This window comes from Strix aluco, chromosome 6, assembly GCF_031877795.1.
Source record: "Strix aluco isolate bStrAlu1 chromosome 6, bStrAlu1.hap1, whole genome shotgun sequence".
In the NCBI taxonomy this organism is placed as follows: Eukaryota; Metazoa; Chordata; class Aves; order Strigiformes; family Strigidae; genus Strix; species Strix aluco.
This window is the reverse complement of record NC_133936.1, coordinates 7951246-7975948: the sequence shown is the minus strand read 5'-3', so window position 1 is coordinate 7975948 and position 24703 is coordinate 7951246. Positions and strand designations below refer to the sequence as shown.

The following is a 24703-nucleotide window of genomic DNA, read 5'->3' as shown; positions in this document are numbered from 1 at the left end:
TAAACAGAAATAGATAAAGAAAATGTTTCTGCAATATCCAGCAGTTTTCCTGGTATTACCAATTTATCAGGCTGATGAACTTATGCATATTTTCTATATTGTGAGGTGTTTTTCACACAGGTTTACCCATCTTTTTTTTCTTCTATTTTAATCTCTTTTCTGGGTTTTCATTCTCTAGCCTACTATAAAGAGTCATCAGATTACTTCTTGAGCGAGGGCATATTGTTTGGGCAGCTAAATTAGAATCTGTTAACCACCTCTCCCAACTGCTATATCATATCATATCATGTGGCTACAGAAGCAGGGTGAGGGCAAAGGCTCAATGCTGATATAAAAAAAAAAAAAAAAAGAGAAAGAAAACCAAAACCGACCACACCCAATAATTTATAGAAAAAAAGCAGGTTGATAAATTACTAATTGCAACACTTGGCACCTCTGCTGGCTGAAAGAGACAATTAACTCTTTTTCTTATTCAGCATCCCTTGCAAGACTAGGCTGATTTTCTTTTTTCTGATGAACAACATAAGAACTCCACAGCTGCCAATCCAGTATCTTGACTGGCTCTATGTTGTGGGTTACATATGTTTTGGAAGTTCAACTAGGAACTCTTCATAGTTATACTCACGGAAATTTCTTTGTAAAACTGAGTTAAACCAGTATTAAGTATCTTTCACCGAAAAGAACTCACATTCTTATGATAATGAAGATAATTAGTATATGAATGTTGCTAGACCACAGAAGATTATGAAAGTTCTTGGTTTCCATGTGCCAATAGCTAAAGGAGGAACTGGCTTGTTTATTATTTATGAAAATTTGTACAAAAAATGCTCATGATTTAATAAGTCCTCATTAAAAATTCAAGATCCAGAATTTCATGAACTATTTTAAAGAAAGTTTTGGACCCAGTATCAAAATATGAGAAAGTAGCACATGAAAAACAAAGTTTATGTACTACCAGTGAACAAGTTTGGTTTAAAAATTTAATTGAAACATAAGGTATTTAAGTTAAATGTTTTCTTCAATAAATGTGTACTTCCTCATTTAATGTGTAGGAAACAAGAGAAGATGATGAAAAAAGACACTGAGAAAGGCAGAGAAACATTTTTAGACATCTAAGACCAGCCTCATCTGCTAGTAATAATGGCATCATTCCACAGCAAGTGAAAACTAACAGGAGAGTGACTGTAAAAAGACAAGGCACATACTGTTGCTGTGCTTCAGGTGTTCCTGGCACAGTGGCTACAAGTGCACTTAGAAGTCGGGGAACAGCAGCAGCCTCTGAAGGACAAGAGGCAGGTGCAACAGTGACATCAGACAAAATCGTAGAAGATGATAAAACATTGGAAAAAGCGAGAGTGTGGCAGGATATTAATAAAATCGGTTTGGTGGGAAGGAATCATAAGAAGATGATTGCACTAATGGTGTTTAAAAAACAAAAGCAAACCCCCCAAAAGAAAACCCTTAAGGCTGTAGCAGAGAAAGTTCTATCATTCAGAGAACATGATGCTAAGCATGTGAGCATTTAAGAAGCACAAATGAGTAAAACATGCATGCTATAGAGGCTGAAGTATCAGGATTTAGCTAGCAAATGCTATCGCAAAAAGGAGCAGAATGAAAAGTCAAAACACAGTGCAAACATCATGAGTCTGGCTACTCAGAGGAAATCAGGTCTGTCACATCAAGAAAAGTGGGGAGATGACAGGGAGTTGGAAAGAAGCTAAGGATGAGGTTCCATCTGATTTAACAGCTCACTGCTGCCAGAAGAGAAAGCAGCTTTGCCCTCTACTCTTTCCAGATACCCTTTTCCACCATTTACCACTCCTTGTTAGCTCTGGACCTCCATAACCTAGTTTAAATCACTAACCTGACAGAAAACTAACCAAGTAAAAAAACATTAGTGATTTAAAAAAAAGTCACAGAAGGCTTACAAGTGGCAGAGTCAGCACATGGAAGAAAAGAGTAAGGACCAACTTCCCTCTCATGAGCTCTTAACCACTGAGCTCTGCCGCTCACAAAATGTAAGAAATTCAGTTGTGGAGGAAAGAACCACAAAGAAAACTGAAAAAGAGAGATGTTGGAGAGAACTGGAGAATAGGAGAGTGATCATCACAACTGTAAGTTGCTTCACTGTTTTGTAGGGCAAGTTCATCGAGAGAGTACAGGCAGACTGTTGGTAGGTTAGAGGGAGATGAATTGGGGAATGAGTAGATTATACACTTAATTCTTTTCAAAGATTCTAAGCGCTAGAGAGAACAAACTATTTCATGAAGAAACAGAACACTTCACTTTGGCTCATAAACACCTGTAAACAGCATGCTTCACACTGGCACTGCCAACACTAAGCACCGCCAAACAACAAACACTGCTGGTTCTGTTTTCCCGTTGCCTTGAACCTCATCAGCAGAAGCATTATCCTAACCTTCTTAACTTGGCTTCTGGAAGTCTATATTATAATGAATCCCTCCTCTCCCTGACATATTGAAGGTTGAAGGCTGTAGCTGCAAAAGCTAATTAGTGGGGGCTCCCTTCCCAGGCATGAGAGTAGTGCCAAGAACTACACAGAAGCAACTCAAGTGCCACATGTTAAACATATTATTGCACCGAATTGATCCACATTTCTATTTGTGAACAAGTAGATATACATTATTAAAAGCTCTACTATAAAAACACTTTTGTCATGCAAGCATATTTAGCAATGGACAATCTGAAAGCACAATCTTGAAGCAAGTAGTAGGGGAAGGTAATTTTTTATCTTTAAGAACAAACCAAACCAAATAACAGAATGAAAATTGCTGCAACAAACACTTGTTTAATTGGGAAGTCTAACTATTACACCCCCCCCCCCATATTTTAAATTGTAACTTAAATCCCTCATTAAACATTCTACTGCCAAGGTGTAAATAAGATTAATTCAGTGCACAGAAGCTACTCTTGATTTCTTCAACTCAGTAAGCCACTTACAATATAGAACTTCTTCACATCAGTTCTAGCTATAAAATGTATTACTACACTACACATCTTGTAGAAAAAAAACCCTGAACATGTGCAGACACACACAAACACCACTCACAAAATGAAGTGTCCCACTAAGCTCAGCTTGCCAGACTTTTTGTTAGCCAGCTTGAAAGTAAATGTAGGTTGTCTATGGGGAGAGAATGCTGCTTCAGCAGTTCAGAATGAATTTCAAGCCTGTTCTCTATTTTATCTTTTGTCAGTGTAATGTATTCAACGCAATAGTGAGCTGACAATTTAAATAACTACATTTTAAAACAAACGAAGCATTGATGTTAATGTGTGAAAATGGTCCCAACCCCTGGGAGTCCTGGTTCCCACCATTGTTTACTCTGACAACAGGATATAATTGCTTACTTACTTGGCAGCAAACTTTACCATCTGCTTGCTTGCATGCTGTCCCACAGCCACAAGAGCCTGGATATTAAACTGCTGCTGACGCAGGACTAAGAAACACTGCTTTCCTGAATACAAAGAAAAACAACGCAGGTGTATTAAGGACAAGTTACTTGAGGTCTTTGTGAATGAGAAAAAAAAATGCTTTACTACTTTAATATTAAGCTGAGCTTTTAAGGGGGTGTGTGTATCTCTCTCCCTTGCCGCTTCCCCTCTGCCCCCCACCAACAGCTACATCAAACTAGTCAGCTCTGCATGTACACACACCCCAAGCATTGAGATACATCAAAATATTCTGCCTTACATCTATAAACATGTGAATGGACATTTTCTAAAAATAACAATAGGCCTTCCAAGATAAATAATATCTAGACAAAACAAAAACTAGAAATCACAACTTTTAAAATATCTATTGTTCTTCAACTGCAAGAAGTAAATCATACTTTTCCTTGTATCTTTGTTCACAACTACTTCAAGTCTACATTATTTTAAAAGAAGTTTTTTCTCATCTTCTCAAATTAAAGCTGTAGAGTTCACTTTACAAAGCTGCTCTGAGAGAAATAGGCTTGATTTTGCACCACAGGGACTAAAGCAACAATGTTCATTCTATAACACACCACACATTCAGAATGAAGGGAAACAAAAGGAGTATTGATTCTGGTGAATGACAAGAACCTAAAAGACCCAAGTAAAAATTCCTGTAAGAGCAATTTATTCATGAGCAGCTTTGGGAAAAAGAAGTTAATAGAAATTAATAATAATTTACAAAGAACATAATGCACTTTGTTGACTTTAAAAATGGGTATTTCCAAGTCAACAAAGCTCTTTCTAATCTGTTTAGCTGACAGTTACAATCATTTCATATTTTTCCTCACATCTCTAATACTCATTTACTCCTTAACTCACATTTAAGGAAATATGGTGATTCTCAGTGCTTCTTCCTCAGAGAAAGAAATTAACAACAAACACTTCATTGTTGTACCAGTATCTAATAAAATGCATCAATATAATTTTAATTCCAAGTTCCAAGTCGTACCATTATAACATTTCCATTAAAATGGTGAGAATAGGAAGAAGCCAGAAGCTTCATTATAGATAGCTATTTCCCAGTTACTGTTGTCTTAGACTACAAAACATTAAAATCAGTATATATCTAACTTGAACACTGACACTAAAAAGCCAGTTGCAATTTTCATTTGTAATTATGTAGATTACCATTCCTGACACATAGCTGCAGATGATTTAAACAGTATCAGAAGATAAATGCAGAATATTTGACACACAATCTGATGGAAATAAAAGCAAACATAAAACTACTACAAATATTATTAAAAATTAACATTACAATTATTGGAAATAACTAACCTCGTCCTATGATTGAAATTTCAGACATGCAACAAAATTAATTCCGTATTTTCAGAAAACAGAGTACAACTGTATTCCAGAGGCTGCAATATCTAAGTAAGGAAACTAATATGGTATGGATGTATGTATTTCTTGCAGGCAAACATTAAGCCACAGATTTAAATTAGAAAAGTACAGGCTTCAGAAATCAAACAGAGCCTTCAGTGGTATACATGCCTGTGGTTCAGATCCAGCAAGTCAACAAATGAAGTACAATTTTTCCATAGGACACAATATGCTAAGTTTCTTTGGAAAGCTAGGCATACCTCACATCTCTGACATCTCAAAATTTCTTACTAACAATGTGGTTTGATACAGTATTTCCTAGAAAATAGTATTTGTCTCCATGATATGAGTCACAAATAATTTAGCAAATATGATCGATGTTTCAGCAATGATGTATTAGGTGTTCAAACAAAAAATACATAGCTGAAGACATCTAAAATGTCACTCAACTAGTAAATATTTAAGAAGATGGTGAAATAAATGGAGGGAGCTGCTATCATACTAATCAGAAGCAAAAGTTTGGCAGTTATACTTCATCCCAAACACTAGAAGCCTGATCAGTATCTGCATTATAAAAGGACTCAAATCTTTTTGTCATGAATAACAGTAGCTGTTTTCATGAGGAAAGAGGATGTTTTGTAGAATATAACCATTTCTAATCACACAGAAGATAAGTGATCAAACAAACCTCACTGATAGGAACAGTTAAAATATCACAGTTACAAAGATTGTAGGAGGAAACAGAACTTTTCCCAAAAGAGCCAAAGGCGTGCAAAATAAAGTATCAAAAAGAGAAGCCATAATCAAATTTAGTTCATGATTAGATGCCTTTCCAGATCAAGAGACGGAAAAAAGGAAGCATCAGAGTGAGAAAAAAATTGGGATTAATGGGATGTTCTCTAGGTTTTCAAAATATTTACATGGTATATAAGTGAAAAGTGTAAAATCAACTTTACTCACATTTTACAGTAAACTACTCTAAGTTTCTATAAACAAACCAATCCTGTGTCCCACAAGAATGCCTAAAAAGATGAAAAGTTTCGAAAGAAATTTGGTTAAAAAGGTCTGACTCAGTCTAATGAAAGGAACTTTTAGTCACTGAACAAATAAGAGAAGACACTACGCTCAGAATCCTATCAAATTAAGCATGTAAAATCAAACAGGAATCCATTTCCTTTCTTGCATGTAAGCACCAAATGACACAAGACCTTATGAGAGAAAAGGATGTAAGGAAGAAATTTGTTTAAAGAGCAGAAAATGTTTGGCAGTATAAATTAATACATTGCTAGTTACAGACATCTGCCAGCAAAGAGAAAATGTCATATGGTTTATTATAAAATTTGGTCCAGTATTTAAATTGTTTTTGGTGGTACTCTTCAGGTACGCTATTTTGATGTTTTGTAAACCTTCTCATCCATAAACCAAAACCAAGTTCAGGTCTAACATACTGTGCAAGTCCCAGCTGCCTGGCAGAACCCAGACTGATTTCCCAACTGCTTTTCGATGATAAACGTGATCATTAGTTTAGGCTAGCTTTAAAATAAGGCCAGAAATAACATTTATCCAATCTACGATAAAAACCACAGGGCCCCAAGCACTTTAATTTTAGTACAACCCACAGGAATTCCCAACACCCCATTCTTTACACATCCTTCAGTTAATTTCCATCAGACTTCATGAGTGGCTTGCTATATAAGACAGCTGGATTCTGCAGTTGTTCCACATTCATTTTTTTTGGTTTATTGGTCAGAACTAGACAGGGTTAAATAAAGGATATGTTGGTTATTTAGGAGTCAAATTTGAGCTTCTGAAAAAAACTAAAGCTATTTTTGTGTAAGATTTTCCTGTTTCCTGCAAGACTTTCCTTTCCATAACGGTAGGAATTGCACCACGATGTGTGTGGGAAAGGCCAATATTACTTTTTACTCTTAAACATTTGCTTTTCTTGTAAGATTCTTTACCCCAAAGCTTAAGTAAACAAGCATATGGCATTCCCTAGCAGCATTCCCTGAATGTCAGAGTTGTTCTGTGTTGTCAGACCAAGAGGGAACAAGAAGCACAATCAATAAATTGAGAACATTTCATGCCCATAATCAACTCCTTTTGCTTTCATTCTTCAGGCTCTGTTAAAGAGTTTTGAAAATAAGCACTGTTATTTCATGAAAAACAATAGTCTTTCCTGAGGTCAAAGGTGAAGGATGACAAACAACTTCTTGTAAGTTAATACTGTCATGTTACATATTTGTTACTCCGATTGGAGTAAGTGCATATATCATGCAAGATATATATAAATGCAATACAGAGACAGTAATAAACAACCTTTATGTTGTTTTAAAGGTCTGCATAGACACCTGTCTTTAATATACAAAATTCTTTTAATAGTCTGAACTCTTCCTACAACTGCCAAAGAAAAAGCTGTAAAGATACTCTGATTTGTATACTGATAGTAACATTTAAATTGGATAGTGTCTCCTGTCAACAACTTCAAGTTGTAATGACCAAGGCTTTCACAGCTTTTGGGGTTGACAGTTTCTATACATAGCAAAGAGAAACTTCCATGTAAAGACCACACTACAGAACTCTTGAGGAAATCATGGAGGACTCCCTAAATGTAAAGATTCTAATACAAATTAAATTGTGCATTATATGTCTATATTTACACGCAGATCCTTATTTTAACTGACTGCTGTACAGACGCTCATTAAGAGGGACATTTTTTAAGAAAATGAAGCCTTAAAAAGAGAAATGAATCTAGTATCCATGACAATATTCCGTACTGGATTCTCACCCCTATTGTGCATTATTCCCAGTGCTAAGATTACTGTTAGGTTTCATTTGTGAAGATAATTTCTTTATGCTCTTTTCTTGCAGCTCTTGGGAAGACAAGGTATTTATATCTCACTACAGAGCTGCCAAACATAACTGAAACCAGTACAACAGTTGTCAGCATCTGATGTCAACTGAAAAGGCCAAAGCCTATTTAAGTTTGCATATGGCAAACTGATCTCCAGAGAGAACTTCTGATTCCAGGGAAGAAATATGGCTGTCAGACAGCCAACTGTGACAGCCCACACTACTGAGAACCTATAATAGGATTTTCCTGTTGTCTTGTCAAAAAAAAAAAGATGTTTCTTATTTTAAGTTCAAATTGATATAGTCAGATATTGGTAACTGAAAGTAAAAATTCTGAAATTTTAATACAGATTGTTGTTTCCTGTCGAAGAAAAGGTACAGTGAAAATATTCACATGCAACAGAATAAATATGACCTGACAACTGATACATTTAAAATAAAAGTAAGTTTTACAGTAGAAGCTTGTAACAGTTTTATCTCACAACTGTTAATACCCAAAGCAGAATATTATAACATTTTAAAATTCCTATTATTTACAACTGTCCACACATTATTTAGTAATATGATAAAACCAAAATTCACTTTTACTACAATGTAACAGTAATACCTGATTTCCACTCAGCTGAAAACTTCCTTTTCCCCTCTTGGGAAAAGAGAGGTGGTAAAAAGAGAAAATAACCAGTCAAAGTGAACACTGAGTAACCAGGCGGCAAAGTTTACTTGTACGCAAGACATAACTAACAGGTCATGAAGCCAAAATAAACATTCAGGTTATACTAACAATATGAGGAAACAAAAATAAAAACCCTGGAAGCATCTCACCTTTAGCTCTGCTTGTATGAATTCTGCCACGAACCCAAACCACTTCATCAGCCTTCTCCACTGTCAAGTCTTTTATTCGAATCAAAACTCTATCTGAATCACATTAAAAAAAAAAACAAACAACATTTTAAAACAGTTTTGGCTTTTTTGAAGCAAAACTTTTTTCACTTTAAACTCCAAATACATTTTTGATCATTGCTAAATAAATGCAAAACATTACTTTTTGCATCTACAGCATAACAGATGTACTGAAAACACACAAGATCCCATTTCTTTCTCAGTGCATTGCATTTGATCAAGTAGCTTTAAACTGGTTCAAGCTTATTGTTTGACTTCTATAGCAGGGTCAAACTGCACTAAAACAAAAGCAAAACTTACTGTAGTTCACGGATGGCAGAATCCAGCATGGCTACACTATTTTTGATAGGACTTCAGTGTGCTGCACTGTACTACCTGCACTTATTAGTCCCTATTTCTGCTAGCTATGGGATGTCTGCCCTGCTCAACTATGCAACATGGAAGTTGGTATGGTGAACACAGCAAAACAAAGGCTCAGAAGTGACATGACTGTTCTCTGTATCTACATAAGTAGGGTGAATATCACCGTAATTATTACCTAAAATAAAGAGAAAGAAACCACAAATAAATGTGCATTAGAAATCAAAAGATGATTTATTTTGATAAAAACAATAGCATTTTGGAGCAACAAGAGTATTACTCTGTAAAACCAGTAAAATTTATTTTAAGAGAGAAACTCTTCAACCACCTGATCAAGCACTATTGTCATTGTAGGAGCCAGGATCCATCAGAAAGAACCCTTTAAATTCTATGTATCCAAGGAAGCTAAATAACAATAAGAATGCATGGTTTGGAAAGGACAAATTTGGACAGTAGAGGGAAAAATAAAACTTACCAAGGAAAATATTTTAAAATAAATCAGGACTTTAAAAATTGTATACAACCATTATGAACTGCCAGTATGCTGGCTGCATGCCACTATTCTTTGAAATGTACTTCTTGAATTGCAATTTTCCGTAAATTTTTGGCCAAACCTATTTTTGCATGGTCTCAAACACTTATTTCTTATAGTATCTACAAATCAGTTAGAGGATATACATAGCTTGCATAGAACCTCAACAGTTCTAACAGCTATGCTTGCTCATTTACAGTTTGTATGTGATTAAAAACTCTGCTTATTAGACAAAAAAAAAATCTTCAAGGGAGATATTGATCCTCATGGTTCTCTTCCAACACGAGATATTCTATGATTCTATGATATGTAACACAAGCAAATTCACTCTCTCTGCCTTTTATCACAGACTTCTCCCTCATTTCAAAATAACATTAAGTTTACTAAGACTTTACTCTAGACTTTTCCCGCCAGAACTCTTCCAAAATTTGCCTACCCCAGGTTACCATCTGCCATTCTGGACTCCTTCCCTCTGTCTCTGAATACCAGTCACAGCTTGCCCTGCAAGCCTATTATTCTGCACTGGGAATTTTAGGGAGTTGAAAATTAGCTTATGCTCAGGGTAATGTAGTTTTTTCTTTGCAGACAGACATCAAAACCAGAACAAGAATGGAAGTGCACAGAGAAATGTGACAGGAAAATGACTCAAATATATTAATACTGTGTGTGTATGTGCACGTGTGCACTGGGCAAGAGAGAAAGGGGAATAAAGATGTTATCACTTGCCAGCAACTTCTGATGTTCAAACTTTATCAGAATAGTACCATAGGAAACATGCAACCAGCGCAACCCGTAAGCTTTAGTATTTCTAAGAGTTTGATATTCAGATGGTTAAAATTATCTCAGTCAACTTAAAACTGTATTGTTAGAAACTTAAAACATTTTTCAGGCACAAGCATGAAGGCAGAATGAGGTGTTACCCTTTTTATGGATCCTTAGTGTTTCAGGAACCATCTGCATTAGGTAAATATTTTCTAAAGTCTTTTGGATACATAATGGTTCATGTTTCATCGAGACTAAACAAGGCACCTTTAACACAAAAATTTTTATATGGTATGAATTATTAAAAACTATTTCACCTTTCATAAAAAGGTTAATAAAACAATATCCAAAAAGAGACATCATAAAGTCATTTTTTCCAACAGCAGATCACAGAATCACAGCATGGCTAAGGTTGAAAGGGACCTCTGGAGGTCATCTGGTCCAACCAAGCTCAAGCAGGGCCACGTAGAGCCAGTTGTCCAAGACCATGTTCTGATGATTTTTTAGTATCTCCATGGAGGCAGACTCCACAACCTCCCTGGGCAACCTGTGCCAGTGCTTGGTCACCCTCACAGTAAAAAAATGTTTCTGATGTTCAGAGGGAACCTCCTGTGTTTCTGTTCCTGCCCACTGCCTCCATCCTGCCAATGTGCTCCACTGAAAAGAGCTAGATGTAGCAACCGTTAGGTCACTTTGTTTCCCTCCTTCAACACTTCCCAAATCTATCATCTTTTCCTCTCATTTCTAAAATGTCAGTAGTTCATGATAATGTCTACATTTGTTAGTGTAAGCAATTGTTCATCTCTCAGTTTTTCTTGTCCGACCAACATACTGTACCTCAAATCTTTCCTCAGTACTCTTGCATATCATTTCACCTTGAATTCCCTTCAGTTCATTTCCATGATAAAAATGAAGCTTCTTGCTATTACCTTTAAGGTCCTCCCACCATACTCTTCAGACTACCACCTACTTGTTCTTTCACAAATGCAAGCTATACTTGCATTTTCTGTCTTCTTGCCACATAAACACTTACAGACAGCTAAATAATGCAAAAGTAAAAGATGTTTTAAACTGTGCTACAGTTGCAGTGAAGACACAGGAACAAAGATTTTAAAGGAAGTTCAAACAAAACACTCTGTAAGTCTGAAATTACACTTCCAGCCCCAATTCAGTATTCATGCTATCTCACCTTCATTGCCATTTTGAATCATGTTTAAGGGGAAACTATATTTTTCATTTCCTTCATGTATAGCACAATCTCTTCTTTTCAACATTCTAAATACTCTTCTCCTTCTCTCAGAACTCTAACCTCTTCTAAACATGGGAGGAGAGGATAGAAACCCAAAAAGCTGTATGGGTTATATATGACAAAATCACTTTTCCACCACCCGACGCCCATTCCCTGTCTGTCACATCAGCCTGTTTACTAAGATCATTTATCTTGCATCATGGAGTTTTGAACAGTATGACCAATATTTCCGCTGTCTCTGTGAAATGCCAGCATCTTTACAATGCTGTATAAATTTGAAAAAGAGAAGATAAGTTTAATAAAAGAACCTGAAAGCCAAAAGCAGTAGAAGATGAATGCAGCTTCCAGGGAGAGGAGATTAAAGTAATGGGGCTGAAGGGAGAAAAAGGGAAAGGCAAATGGAGTTTTACTAGCAATCATAGCCTCAAGCAGGCACGAAGGACTTAAAGACATGATGTAACAGGGAGCAAGAACATCAAGTAGCCAGGGCAGCCAACATTAGCAGAAGAAAGACTGAAGTGGGCCAAGAACCAAGTCACAGGCATGTGTGAGATCAGTAGAGCAGGGTGGAGCACCTATGCAACAATTTTGAGAACATGTGAAGAGTTTTAATTTGCCTGCAGGAGTAACAAGAATCTATGAGTACAGCAAAAGGACAATAAGCCTGTCCCTTGGAAAGGGAGAATAATTTGCTCTGATTACTCCAAGCTTTTTAACTTCTCACGGTCAGCCAGTGTCCTCAGGACAGTGCAGCTACTACAGACAGCAAGCCTAAAAGCGACAGTGCTGCAGACGTCTGACCGAGCTCCTACCCACTTCTGTGCTCTCTGTATTGACTTTTGGCTCCAGTTACCAGATGGTATGTGGATCTGCACGTCATATCACAATCCATTATTCTGACTTAGAAATGGCATGTACCCACACAGACTCCAGAAACAAAGTTAATACAGTACAGACAGATGGGAACACTCGCATTTGCGCTTCCCCACCACCCTCTGCCCCAAGCAGTAGATCCTCCAAGACACTCAATGCAAGCAGAATACTTTGGGGAAAAGCACATACACACTACTGATGCTGAGTGATGACTTCACCCTCCCGTGAATCCTTTGATAAGAGCTCTCCCTGGCAGGCACTACTGAATCTTTAAATAAGAGGGCATTAGACTCAAGGAAGGGACTAGGCTGATCTTGAACTTTTTTATTGTAGGCATTTTGGTTTTTATTGTTACCTAATTTTGGTGTTCTGGATAACCACCTTCTAAAGAATGGAACAGCAGGAGTGTTGTAGGTTGTATTTTAAACCCAATGGAAAACCTACTCAATCTTGTCCATACAGTGGCTGAGACTTTTTTTTTTTTTGATTGAGGGTCAAGGGGACGACAGACCTAAATACAGCACTCAGCCTTTTCCATATAATTTCCTGTAGCTTTCACCATTTTCCTTCTCAACATATTTTTTTTTCTCCACAGTATTTTTGAGTGTTTGAGTATGAGACAACTGGCAGGGTAGACTTTCTCCATGAGAGTAGGATTTGATCCACCATCTCAATCTGCCAGCTTGGATCTCCCACACAGTTGTTTGCTATGGGGTGTGAGAATGGCAGAGGAAATGCAGCTTGCAGAAACTCTAGCAAGCCAAATGCCATCACAGGAGAGTGCAGGGAGAGGAGACCCACCAGGGCAATCTTTCAGCCTGTAGTCAGCAGTGCAGGTTAACCAGTCAGTTGCTAATTTGAAGCAAGTTACCTTTTTCTTAATATTATACCTTTTAGGTGGCAACTGCACACCAATTTATGGACTGTTACGTGGTTACACTTAGCTATGGATGGCTGTGTTCCTGCCCCTTCCAGCAGTCATCAGACCCCTAGCCAACTTCTTTCACTTTGCTAAGCTGGCTAAACAAGTTGTTACTATTTGCATGTTGAAATGGATCAGCAGAAGACCCAGCATCAGGAAGAGGGAGACCACAGCAGCCAGGCTCGCTTACAATGTGATTTCAACTTTAGTTCCCTTCTTTGACAGCTAGTATGCATTTTATTCAATAATAACTGTTAATACAGTCTCTAATTACTTTCTTGTCCTGTTGCATTCTTGACATAATGTTCCCCTTCAGTTGTTTTCAACCTATGATTGCTTTTGTGGCTCCTCCTCTTCCCTACATCCTGCATTTCCCTTCCTAAAGGAGGTCAATCAAAACACCCATTCAGAGGAGGAAAAAAATCACCTAATCACAGATGATATTCCTTTTTTACATTTCACTATGAAGAAGTTACAAGAAGCCAGTCTATTACCTTCCCTCATTCCTGTTTCATGCACTGAATATTATGAAGATTAATATTTCTTGGGATGTTGGCCTGGGAGATTGTTCTGTAGCTGACAAGTCTTTCTGAATCCCAATTCCCCATCAGTAGAAAATGAGGATTTCCTGAATTCACAGTGGTGTGAATAATGATAAAACCCATAAATATTAATATGTAATATTAATGGATTTGGGGCTCATATGCAGGAGTAATGAAGGCTGCATAAGCAGACAGATATCCTACTCAGAGAGAGTGTTGTTGCAGCAAGCCATAGCAGAACTTACTCCAAACAAAGAAAAAAACTGACATCTCAGACTCAGTACATTATAAATAATAATAATTTAATGCAAAAAAGTCAAGCCTGCAGTGATGGACAGAGACAAAAACTGACAAGCTCTGTAGGGCATAGTCCAGGCAAGGGCAAAGACTGAGATTCCATAACCTCTCTGGACCCAGCTCCAATATCCAGCCACACTCATGATTTTTTTTCCTTCTATCTAATCAGAATTTCCTGTGTTCTGATTTGTGCCCATGACCACCTGTCCAATTACCACACACCTTCAAGAGTCTGGCTTTATCTTCTCTACACCCTCCCATTAAGTAGCTTTAAACAGTAACAAGATCACTCCACAACTTCCTCTTTTCCAGGCTGAACAAGCCCAGCTCCCTCAGCCTCTCGTCAGAGATCTTGTGCTCCAGTCCCCTGAGCAATCTGCTAGCTCTCTATTGGACTGGCTCTAAAATGTTAATGTCTTCCTTGCACTGAAGAGCCCAAAACTGGACACAGCACTCCAAATGCAGCCTCACAAGTGCCAAATGCATTCAAATAAAGGGAAAGAATGGCAGCAGGATTTGAATGAAAAAGTTTGGTAAATGATTTCTCAAACAAGCACTGAAGATGTCAAGTATATAATTTCTTTTTTCCTTCTTCCTCCCCCCATTTTTAAAAAATTTTTTCTGTTTTTAACTGACCTGGTTTCTCTTGGGATTGTATCATTGATGACACTCCATATCTTTCCTTAGCATAATCCTAAAATGGAGGTGAGAAACATGTATCAAAGAAGCATACACAAAAAGATGAACAAAATAATTACAGAGGCAACCGAAATACAAAACAAATAGCTATAATATTAAAGTCAAGGAATTGTGTTTTAGGCTCACAGATACACAAGTGAGAGGAGATAATTGTGCCCTGTAAGAAAAAAAAATTCCAACAACAGCAAACATGCATTAGGATCATTATTTGCTACACAGAAGTTAGTGTGAATACCTCTATAAAAAGGCTACTCCTGAAAAAAATATTTGAGTCCTAGAGAAGTAAGCACATTTCTAAGAATTTCCTTCCCATATTCAGGCACACTAAGAAATCCAGCAGATCACATGTCATTACGACAGCCAAAGCAAGCCTGACTGACTACTAACAAAATCTGTTAGGTAAGACACAGGGGGATGCGGCCTTTTCATTGAAAATATCACAATTCTAGTACCTCAACTAAGCCCACTCATTTCCAAATAAAAAAGCCTTGGTTTTTTCATTTTATTCTATTCAATATATGAAACAAAGTTCATTCTAAGCACTTTATTTAGGGGGGTTTTGTTTCTCTGCTTCTGATGAATTGTGGCCCACATATAATTTTACAGAAGCCACCTGTAACTCAGAATTCCTTACTGCTGATGCATTTTTGGCCTTTCAACAAGCAAAACTGATTTTATAACAAAATGAACTAATGCTTGTTATTAATACTTTTTTTTTTCCTCCTTCTTGAGGAAATACGGGCCTATAATTTTTCAGCACTGATCTGTGATCTTCACGCACATGCCAGAAACACCTCCGAGGCCAGCAGGAGCCACCGGTGCCCCTGCAGAAGTGGCCTGCTATGGCAGCAGCAAGCCCAGATGTTTCTGTAGGGCGCTGCAAGGGGGAACGGGCACGGGAACAGGGCAGGGCTGTTTCTGATCGCCCAAGCAGGGCCTCCTCCACCCGCACACGCGGAGACCGGACTCCCGCGGGGTTCAGGAGACGCTGTGTGACCGGGGAGGGGCAGAGCTCTTCCGTCAATCACCAACTGACTGGGCCCGGCGAAGGGGGATGGACAGGCAGGGCAAAACCAAAAGGCCAAAAGGCAGCTCTGCCCTGGGGCCCGGCCAACCCGCCTCCCCGGGCCCGGCCTCCCCACCCCGCAGGGGACGCTGCCGCCTGCCCCCTCAGCGCCGGCCCCTCGGGCGGCTCCAACCCCGCGCTAGGCCGGATCCTGCCCCTTCCCTCTCTCGGGACCGGCAGCCTCGACGCCGCGACCACCCCCTCCCTGCGGAGACCCACATCGGCCGCCGACGACTCTTCGCTCTCCGGGCGGCGGTCCTGGCCCTGGCCCTGGCCGCGGCTGGCGGCGCTCGGCATCCTGCTGCGATCGGCGCTGCCCCCCACAGCCCGGCTCGGCTCGGTTCGGCTCGGGTCGAGCACGGACCGGCGCGCCACGCCGCTTCCGCGAGCCCACCTCTCGCGAGAGCGGCGGTAGCACGAGAGCGCCGCGCCTGCCGCGCGCCTGCACGGCCTATCGCGAGAGCGGCGCGGGGCGGGGGGCGCGGGGCGCGCGCAGGCCCTTCAGCGCGGGGCTGCCGCCGCCGCTTCAGGGCTGAGGGCGATGGCGCTTCCCGCCCTGCAGCGGCCGGGGCAGCAGTTTGCCGCCCGCTCCTCGCCTCAGAAGGCGAGCAACAGCAGCAGCCGCATCCGAAGCGGTCGTTGTCACAAAACCGCCACCGTCCTGACGAGGTTCAGCGCCTCCAGCCCTGTTCTGATGCTGAGGGGAAAGCTGCCGTGCCGCAGCAGAGGTGCGCTGGCCTGGGCCGCGGCTCTGAGGCTGGGCAGCGGGTGGATTTGGTCCTCGCTCGCCCCACTTCGCAGTTTGGCACGTTATGGCCTGAGGTAACGTGTTGGACTGGAGGTGGCTAACTAATGTGCTCGGCTCAGCTTGGTAGCCGAACCAAAGTGCACTTTTGTTCTATCTCACCAGCAAACTTGGCTTGCCGGTGCTTACCCTAGTAGCCGTTTAGTCTTCTGCCCCCCTGCTAATCTCACTGTTTATTATCAGTTCGCTAGAACCCACAGTAGGTCTGGTAGTTTAGGGAGAATGAGCGTTAGTGCACATCCAGGTGTTTCCCTCCAGCTGGGTGCTTAAATCAATGCTATGGTATTGAGGCTGGAGTTTGCTGCAGGTGCTAACTTTCAGATGGCAGAAATCAGAGTTGCAAGCCACTGTTGAATCCTATGGCCATAGATTGTTTATTTTGTGCAGGACGAGAAGAAGGAGTTAGCTGTCCTGATTTAAATTGCAGTTTTGAATTTTCACATTTGACTAACTAATCCCTCTTGCGGTATTGATTAGCGTTCTTCATTTCCTGTCCTACAGTTGTTTATTTTACAGCATCTCTTCTCGTGGGAATCCCCTTGCAAAGTTCCCCTTCTGCCTCTGTCTCGGAGAACTATGCACTTCACCATCAGACCGCACAGCTTTCACAAAATCCTTCTCGTGCAAAACACTGTTGCAAAGAATTAAGATCCAGTAACAGAGAAGGCAAATCACAGTCAGTTTTCATACCTCCTCACCACAAGAAACAAAGTCCTGATAGTAGGGTTTCACCAAGTGTACTTAAACGCTAATGTAACAGTAACAAAACACATGGATTTCTTGCAGCGTGTTGGTTGTGTCTTTTCTGTTACCTGTCACTTAGGACACAGGGCTGAGGAGAACCACTGCTGAAGCTTAACTAACAGACAGATGCAAATCTTGTGCCTCACCACGGAGCAGACAATACCATCTGTACATCTGAGTGCTCTGTAATTCTCGGCATTTCACCGACTTCGCTGCGAAATTCAATCAAAACAAACCAACCCTGTAACCCTTATTTTTATGCTGGGAGCCTTCCAATAGTGAATAGCATAATGAGTATTTCCTCTGGGGCAAATAACCTGAAGGTGATTCTGAAGGAAAAGCTCTTTTAATATAATGAGGGTGCTAAATGAAAACAAAATATGGCCAAACAAAATATGCCCTTTAAAGGGCACTGCAGCTAATTATTCCATTGCCAAACCTTCAGAAGAAGCGTTTTCCAGAGTTCATGCTCTCAGGTCATTTGTCCAGAATCTCTTTGTCTTGCAGTGCAGAAACAGGTTTTTTGAACAAATTTCTACAATACACTGAAAACAGAAAAATAAATTAGTTTTAGGAAGAATTACTGACAATAATTATTTCATATTTGGTTAAATAAACCCCTCAAAATTCTCCATTTAATTTGGGTCTCCGGCAAAAATTTATTTTTCCGTATCCATCTCACTAAATTTATTACAAATCTGTCAAGAAAACAAAATGCTACGTGCAGATGATGTAGCTCGTCTGCCGCACCTTCTGTTTCATTGCACTATTATTGAAAATCATGTAATTGGGGCAGTACCTGCAGTGAACCTTAGAGTGATAAGTAGGAGCAAAGCTGGTGCTGGGCCCGGGTGGGAGGCGGAGGGGCTGGGGGACCTGCTGGGCGGCCAGCGCTGTCCCCTGGGCCTTCGCCGAGGATTACCAAATGGAAATGACATCACCCGCAGCCAATCGGGGGGCCCCGGGGGTACAGCTGGATGGAAGCCATATTCCACTTAAGTAACAAGACATGACATACCATGTGCTAATGCTAAATAATTTATCCCTCAGGCATATAGTGAATTGCAAAGCCAAGCTGAGGCCTGGTCAACAGTTTGTAGTTTAAATTAAAACTGGCTTTTCCATCTTAAAGGGAGGGAGGGGGTTGTCAACTGTTGTGATCAAAAGTGGAATGCAGAATTCTGTGGTTTTTTTTTTTCTCTTTGCATCATTTTGCTTTGTTCTCCTGTTATAATTTAATCTAAACACTTTTTAGTGATTTTGGGGATGTACTCCACATATATTAACATGTAGGAAAATCTTAGAGCAAGTTTTAAGTCACTGTGAATGATGATATCCAATATATCCTTGAAACTTAGGTGTTAGCACCTGTAATATCTTAAACTGAAGCTATTCCAAAAATTTGGTCATATGTGTATTCGTGTTGCAAACATTATATGGGCGTTTCCATAGCAGAGTCATAAATATGTCTCATTAGGAATCCAGAGGCATTTGCTTCTGCTTAGGCTGAAGATCGCGCCCGGCCAGCCTCTCTTCTGGATGGTTGGAGCTAGCAGTATGCAGATAGGACCGGATAGGATGTTAACCACAGCATTTCGTTGCCTGCTGTTGGTTACTGGAATTCGCAGCTTAGCCTCTCCAACTCAGTGGTCCAGCTAAGCTTGGGCAAACCTTTGACATAGTTTTGTTTAAATATAGTGCTGAATTTACCTCAGAGCTGGGTCCCACAATATGCTAAACAACACTTCCACTGAAAGCATGAGGAGTTGAAAGTAGCCAGGACCTTCCATAATCTCTCCTTATGTAGCACTGTACAAAAATGGTGGCTCAAATATTCTTTAAGCTTCCAGTATACTACTGATCAAGAAATGAACAGTTAAAATATACACTGTGTTGATGGCAAGGAGATAGGAATTGCCTTTAAGTTATTTTAAGATAAGAAATTAAAAGGACCTCTGGCCTATGGAATAAGTGAGATATATTTATCTAGTCTCTACATGTTTGGCTAGTTAAAACCTCGAGAGCATGAAGTGGTACAGAGTTAAAAGGAGCATGTGGAAAAAAATACAAAACAAATTGGTAGTGTCTCTGAAAGGTCTTCAGGGAATTCAGCTTTATTGCCACAATAGTACACTTTCCAGTGTGCAATTACTCGTTGTCATGGAAAGGGATTTTGAAGATTTCTCTTATTTTGGATGCTGCAAAGTATGCTTAATTTAAGTAAGGGGTTGCATTTGATTTTTCCTTTCCATATTTGTTTACTTATCTAGGTTCTTGTATGATTGTCAGGCCAGTATCCAAGTTCCCCTTAGATGACAAAAAGAGGAAAAAAAAGGCCGCTGAAAAAAATGCAGCAGCAGCTAAAAAATAAATATATTATTTCTTTTTTAAAGTTATGTAAGTTCATAGTGTGCATTCTGAGATAGGGAAAGCTCTTCTGTTAATTTTCAACCTTGGCAAAAATGCATTTTTGTAATTGATCATTCTTTTTTTTACTCAAACATTTGTACAATGAGTAACAAAGCCTTTGCATCTAAATCCAAGTAGGAACAGAATTTGGCAAATCTAATTCCTTCCTGGATTTTCGCAGCTCTACTTCCTTTAGGAAGTTTTTAGTCAATGGGAAACAAAGGCTTATTGAAAGGATTAAAGTTACAACTATTCTCTTTGTTTTAGAGCTTCAATCACGGTTTTCCTCTAGTAAACAACATTTGCAATTAATAAAACTTCTAAAAAAACAGGAACCTTGCGGAAGTACGTGCTTATGATAAGCAGCAGGATTTCTTTTAACAGAACTCTATACAAAGGTGTAGTCTTTTTAAGTTAAGACAATGATAACAATTGAGTTTCTCAATGCATTTGGAAAGTGTTCCTTCTGATAAACACAAGACAACATGCTCTACAGTCAGGGATGGGCAATACATTTAAATAGGATATATCTTGTCGGCAGTTTATTGTGTCACAAAATGATTTTAAATAGCTGCAAACAACTCACATTTCATGTAATGCATAAACCTAGTAATCATGTCTTACACAATGAAATATCTATGCCCATTGGACATACAGTACTGCATATATTTATGAACTATTACGCATACATTGTTTATTGTTTCCTTTATATGATGCTTGAAAAGGCATTTGGATAGCAGTTATCTGTGCATGAATAAGAACACATGGAATATTTAATCTTTATAATTTATCTTTTACTGGTTTTGTGTCATGAAATATCTTATGAATATTTTCATGTTTATGTCAGCTATATTTTTCTTACTCGCTTTATGTGTTTACACCCAAGGAATTATTTCCTGTCAGAGGTAAACTGAGGGAAACGTTGTAACTTTGTTGGCGGCTCTCCCTGGAGGGCAGTGTGGAGCTGCGGGATGATGGGGACAGTCTGTTGCAGGAGACATTTCATGAACAGCTCAACTATTGTTCTCACCCAAGAGTCCAGTTCTTTTTCTGGGGTGGCGTATGTCCAAAGGATGCTGAAAACAGCAATCGGGAGAATAAAGGGACTGCGGTTCTGACTGGCCCCTCAAGCGCAAGCACGTTTTTGTTTCTTAAATGCCATTTCTCATTTGCAAAAAGCATCTTAAGCCATTGTCCTTCTGATGATAATTTTTACACCTTTATCTCATGTGTAGGCAGATTTTTTCAAGTAAATGTTCCTGTAAACTGAGAGTATCTCTGCTAACCTCTAACCCAGAGTCAACTTCTGGTGAAGTTATAAACCTTTAGAAACAGAAGGTTTTAATGGGAATCCTGACTCAGACTTTATTTCAGCGGCAGGAACAGTGTTCTGTTATCAGTAGAATGTGAGTCAGGCACCAACAGTAAATCTGATCTTTGAGATCATCCATTAAATGTTCTTTGTTGCTGTCTGAAACAAACAAGAAACAGAGAAGAGTCATCTAAATGATTACATGTTACACAGAGGATGTTAAATACTATTTTCCAGTCATTTTCCTACAGCAATCATGAGCTATTTTGTAAACAAAGTGTGTTATTGATTAAGGGTGCTATGCCAGACATTCTGCATATATACATTGAATCAGACTGTGAAGATAGTCACACAGAAATTTGTAGGTTAGTGTAAAAGGACAGACTGATTCCTAGAGGAAATAAGCGTTAGCATGAGAACAACAGCTGAACTAAAATCCCATAAGCCAGGAAAAACAGCTACACAATTACACTAACAGGTGGTTGGTTTCAAAACAAATTTCAAGGTCTGACAGCTCTGTGCACCTGCTTTGGGCTGATTTCTTTTAAGAACTTGGATTTGGTGTGAACCATTGATAAAAACCATAATTCTTTGTGTCTGAGAAAAGTCATCATTACCATATAGTGATGATAAACTACTAAAGCTTTCTAAAAGTCAGACTTAGCCAAAAGGTAATAGGGGTTGTTCTGCACACCCTGTCATTAGCTCAAGCTTTTTACTACCACAGAGCTTCAGGCAAACACCATTAGGATCAAACCTCTCCTTCTGTAAACTGGGATAATTCCATCTCACTAGAGTGGTGTGATTTGAATTAGGTATGACTTCAGCCCTTGCCTTCACCATCATGAGAAAAATCAAATTTTATTTGATAAGGGATTTCAACAAAGTTATTCAGCAAATTCTATTACAAAGGTTGTACTCGTCTAAATTTCTTGTAATTGTTAACATTTCATTTGGGGAAGTGTTTTCTTTGCTTGTATTTGTTCTCAGTTTATAGGCATTTTTCCTGAGTTTTGGAAAAAAGGATAGTCATTTTCATTTGGGGGAAAAAAATCAAAACATGCTTTTATCATTTAAATGTCTGTACTTGTGGTCCTTTATGGATGGCTCCCACATGTCAGTAAGAAATAGTACAAATCTTAAATTTGATTGGAACAGATTGATAAATGTAGCATTGTGGGTTGAGATTACTTAGTTTCTAGAGAATTGAAATGAGATTTTCAGAACAGTCTAAATACCTAGAAATTCAATTTCCTCTAATTTTCAGGTACTGGGATACATGCCAAGTTTATCACACCTCTGTAAGATCTGGGCCTTCATTTTGAACCCCTCACTTTGCAAACCTAACATGTTATGTTTTTATGTGATACAATCCTGAGTTCTAGAAATGTGTTTTGTTAGTTTCTTCTAGAGGGAGCAGAAGGAATATGATGCCAGTTTTCAACTCTGAGCAACTAGCGTGATTAAATGATAAGCATACCTACAGCCTAGTGCTGTTCTGGGGACACCAGTATGACCTGGACACTATGCAAACTGCTGCTACTTTTCACTGCTGTACTTCCTCTCTCGTCTGTTGAGCAAAACTTGTAGGCATTTATAAACTTTATGGTGTTCATGACTGTGAGGAGTGCATACAGAACTGCTAGTTTAGTTCTTTAGCATACTGTGGGGGTTTTCCCCTCTACATTTTACTGGTTTTTTAGAACATAAAATGATGAGTATATGGCTCACAGCCATTACCAGAGAAACAGATAAACAGGGTGATGAACCTGGCATATCCCATCTCCTTTTTTATAAATGAAAATGCAAATCTACATGATAGCAGGTTTTTGTTTTAACTGTCCATTCAGAATGACTAAATACATTACCTGACAGCAGATGTTGGGTTTTTTTTCTGAAGATTCTCTTTCTCAGACCTTGATAGATTACTCCTTTTTTTCGTATTGTTGAGGACATTCCTGTTAATTTTGTTGGCTGCTGTATATGATTTAACTATGTGACTGTTGAGGTCTGTCTGTCAGTTTTTCATGGTTTTGTAGTTACATTCTGGATTCCATGATCTACAGTCCATGTAGACTTGAACCCATCTAACTGGAAAATAAGATATGAAAGATACTAAGTTACACCTTGTGAAAGATCTTTAAAATGTACAACTTTCAGTTTGCTGTATCTGTTATCTAGGTTTGCACTGGTTTTGCCTTTGTTGTAGTTATTCAGCTACTAAAGGGACACATGCCCTTTTTTTGGTTGTCAATTTAAGACAGACACTAGCAAAAAGCCAAAACCTCAGATACCTTACTTGAGGAGGAAGAGTTAGCAAAGCTGAGGATTAGGTACAAGAACTGAGTGCAAGGTTTTATCACTTGAAGGATCAAACTACAGAAAAAAGAATTAGAAAAGATCATGTGGATGAAGAATCTGAGGATCTGCAAATTTTCCCTAATGAATACCTAACAGCAAGGCAGGGACAAGTGTCTTTTCTACCAGTGAGCTAGTAGAGACTGGCTGTCCACAGTACTGTCTTAAAGCTTAGCTTCTGTGGTAACCTGCATTTACACCAAATTAAGTTCAATGTGAAGCCAGCACCCTCAGACTGAACTGCTCCTATAAACGCACCCCTATTCATTTCAGACAAAGTCATCCAGGTTAGCAAAACTCTGCCATTTGTTTAATCTCACCTGGCTGACCTTACCTGAAACACAGGGGGAAATGCTGTCGTGAACAGACAGCATAGATCAGGGTTAGACATTTTCACTGAGGCATAGCGTGATGAACAACCAAGAAGGAGCCAGTGGGCAGTAGCTTGTACGGTACAGGTGTTTGCAAAGACATGTTTGTCTGTAGTGTGAATCATTCAGAGATGTGCATCTTGGGTTTTCTGCATTTGGAGACTCCCACTGTACTTGCTGCACTGCTGTGACTAACAGTGTCTTTATCCAGTGGGAACACTGCTTAGAGTTGTATTGTATTCTAATATATCTGTAGATTCCAACCTGCTATGGAGTGATCCTTTGTCACTTTCTTAGAATGTGGATCTAAGCTTCCCAGAATGTCAGGACATCTCAGGATTTAGCTTTGAATACCTTTTTCAGAGACCTGACTGTTGAAGTGTGCTCAGTTTTCAAACTGAAAGATTTGACCCACTTTGGGGAGGAAGAAGAACAAATAGAACTGGAAGTGGGAAGGTCACCTTTAATAGCACATGAACTACTTCTTAACAAGCTTTACAATTGCTTTGTTTCTTCCTCTCCTAGTGCTGTAAACATGACTAGCCAAAGGAAGACCTCAGAAAACAGCTCAAGGAACCTATGAAGGCTGTTGAGAAAGCAAAGAAGCCAGCTGGACTGGTTAGTATTAAACACAGTATTTTCTAATAGTTGTAGTGGATTGATTTCTTCACATTTCTCAGTAGCTACACATCACATATTTTGAACTGGTACAGTGAAGCAAGTGAGGGCATTCTCATACAGAAAGCTCCCTTTTTAATGCATAATAGTAGTCTGGGTTCTATTTGTAGTCTTCCTAAATCTCTGGTAAATAGCTGCTTAATCCAAGGTTGA

At 39.2% G+C, this 24703-nt stretch overlaps 1 protein-coding gene across 1 annotated transcript in view; it reads right to left on the bottom strand.

Moving 5' to 3' along the window:
• DARS1 (aspartyl-tRNA synthetase 1) overlaps positions 1–16262 on the bottom strand; it is a 42673-nt gene extending 26411 nt beyond the window's left edge. Inside the window, exons 1-4 of the mRNA XM_074828563.1 lie at positions 16093–16262; positions 14745–14802; positions 8494–8586; positions 3374–3476 (exon numbers count right to left, since the gene is read on the bottom strand). Of these exons, the coding sequence (XP_074684664.1) occupies positions 3374–3476; positions 8494–8586; positions 14745–14802; positions 16093–16170 (332 nt within the window). The 5' untranslated portion in view covers positions 16171–16262. The remainder of the gene's footprint in view (positions 1–3373; positions 3477–8493; positions 8587–14744; positions 14803–16092) is intronic.
• Positions 16263–24703: the final 8441 nt, after the last annotated feature.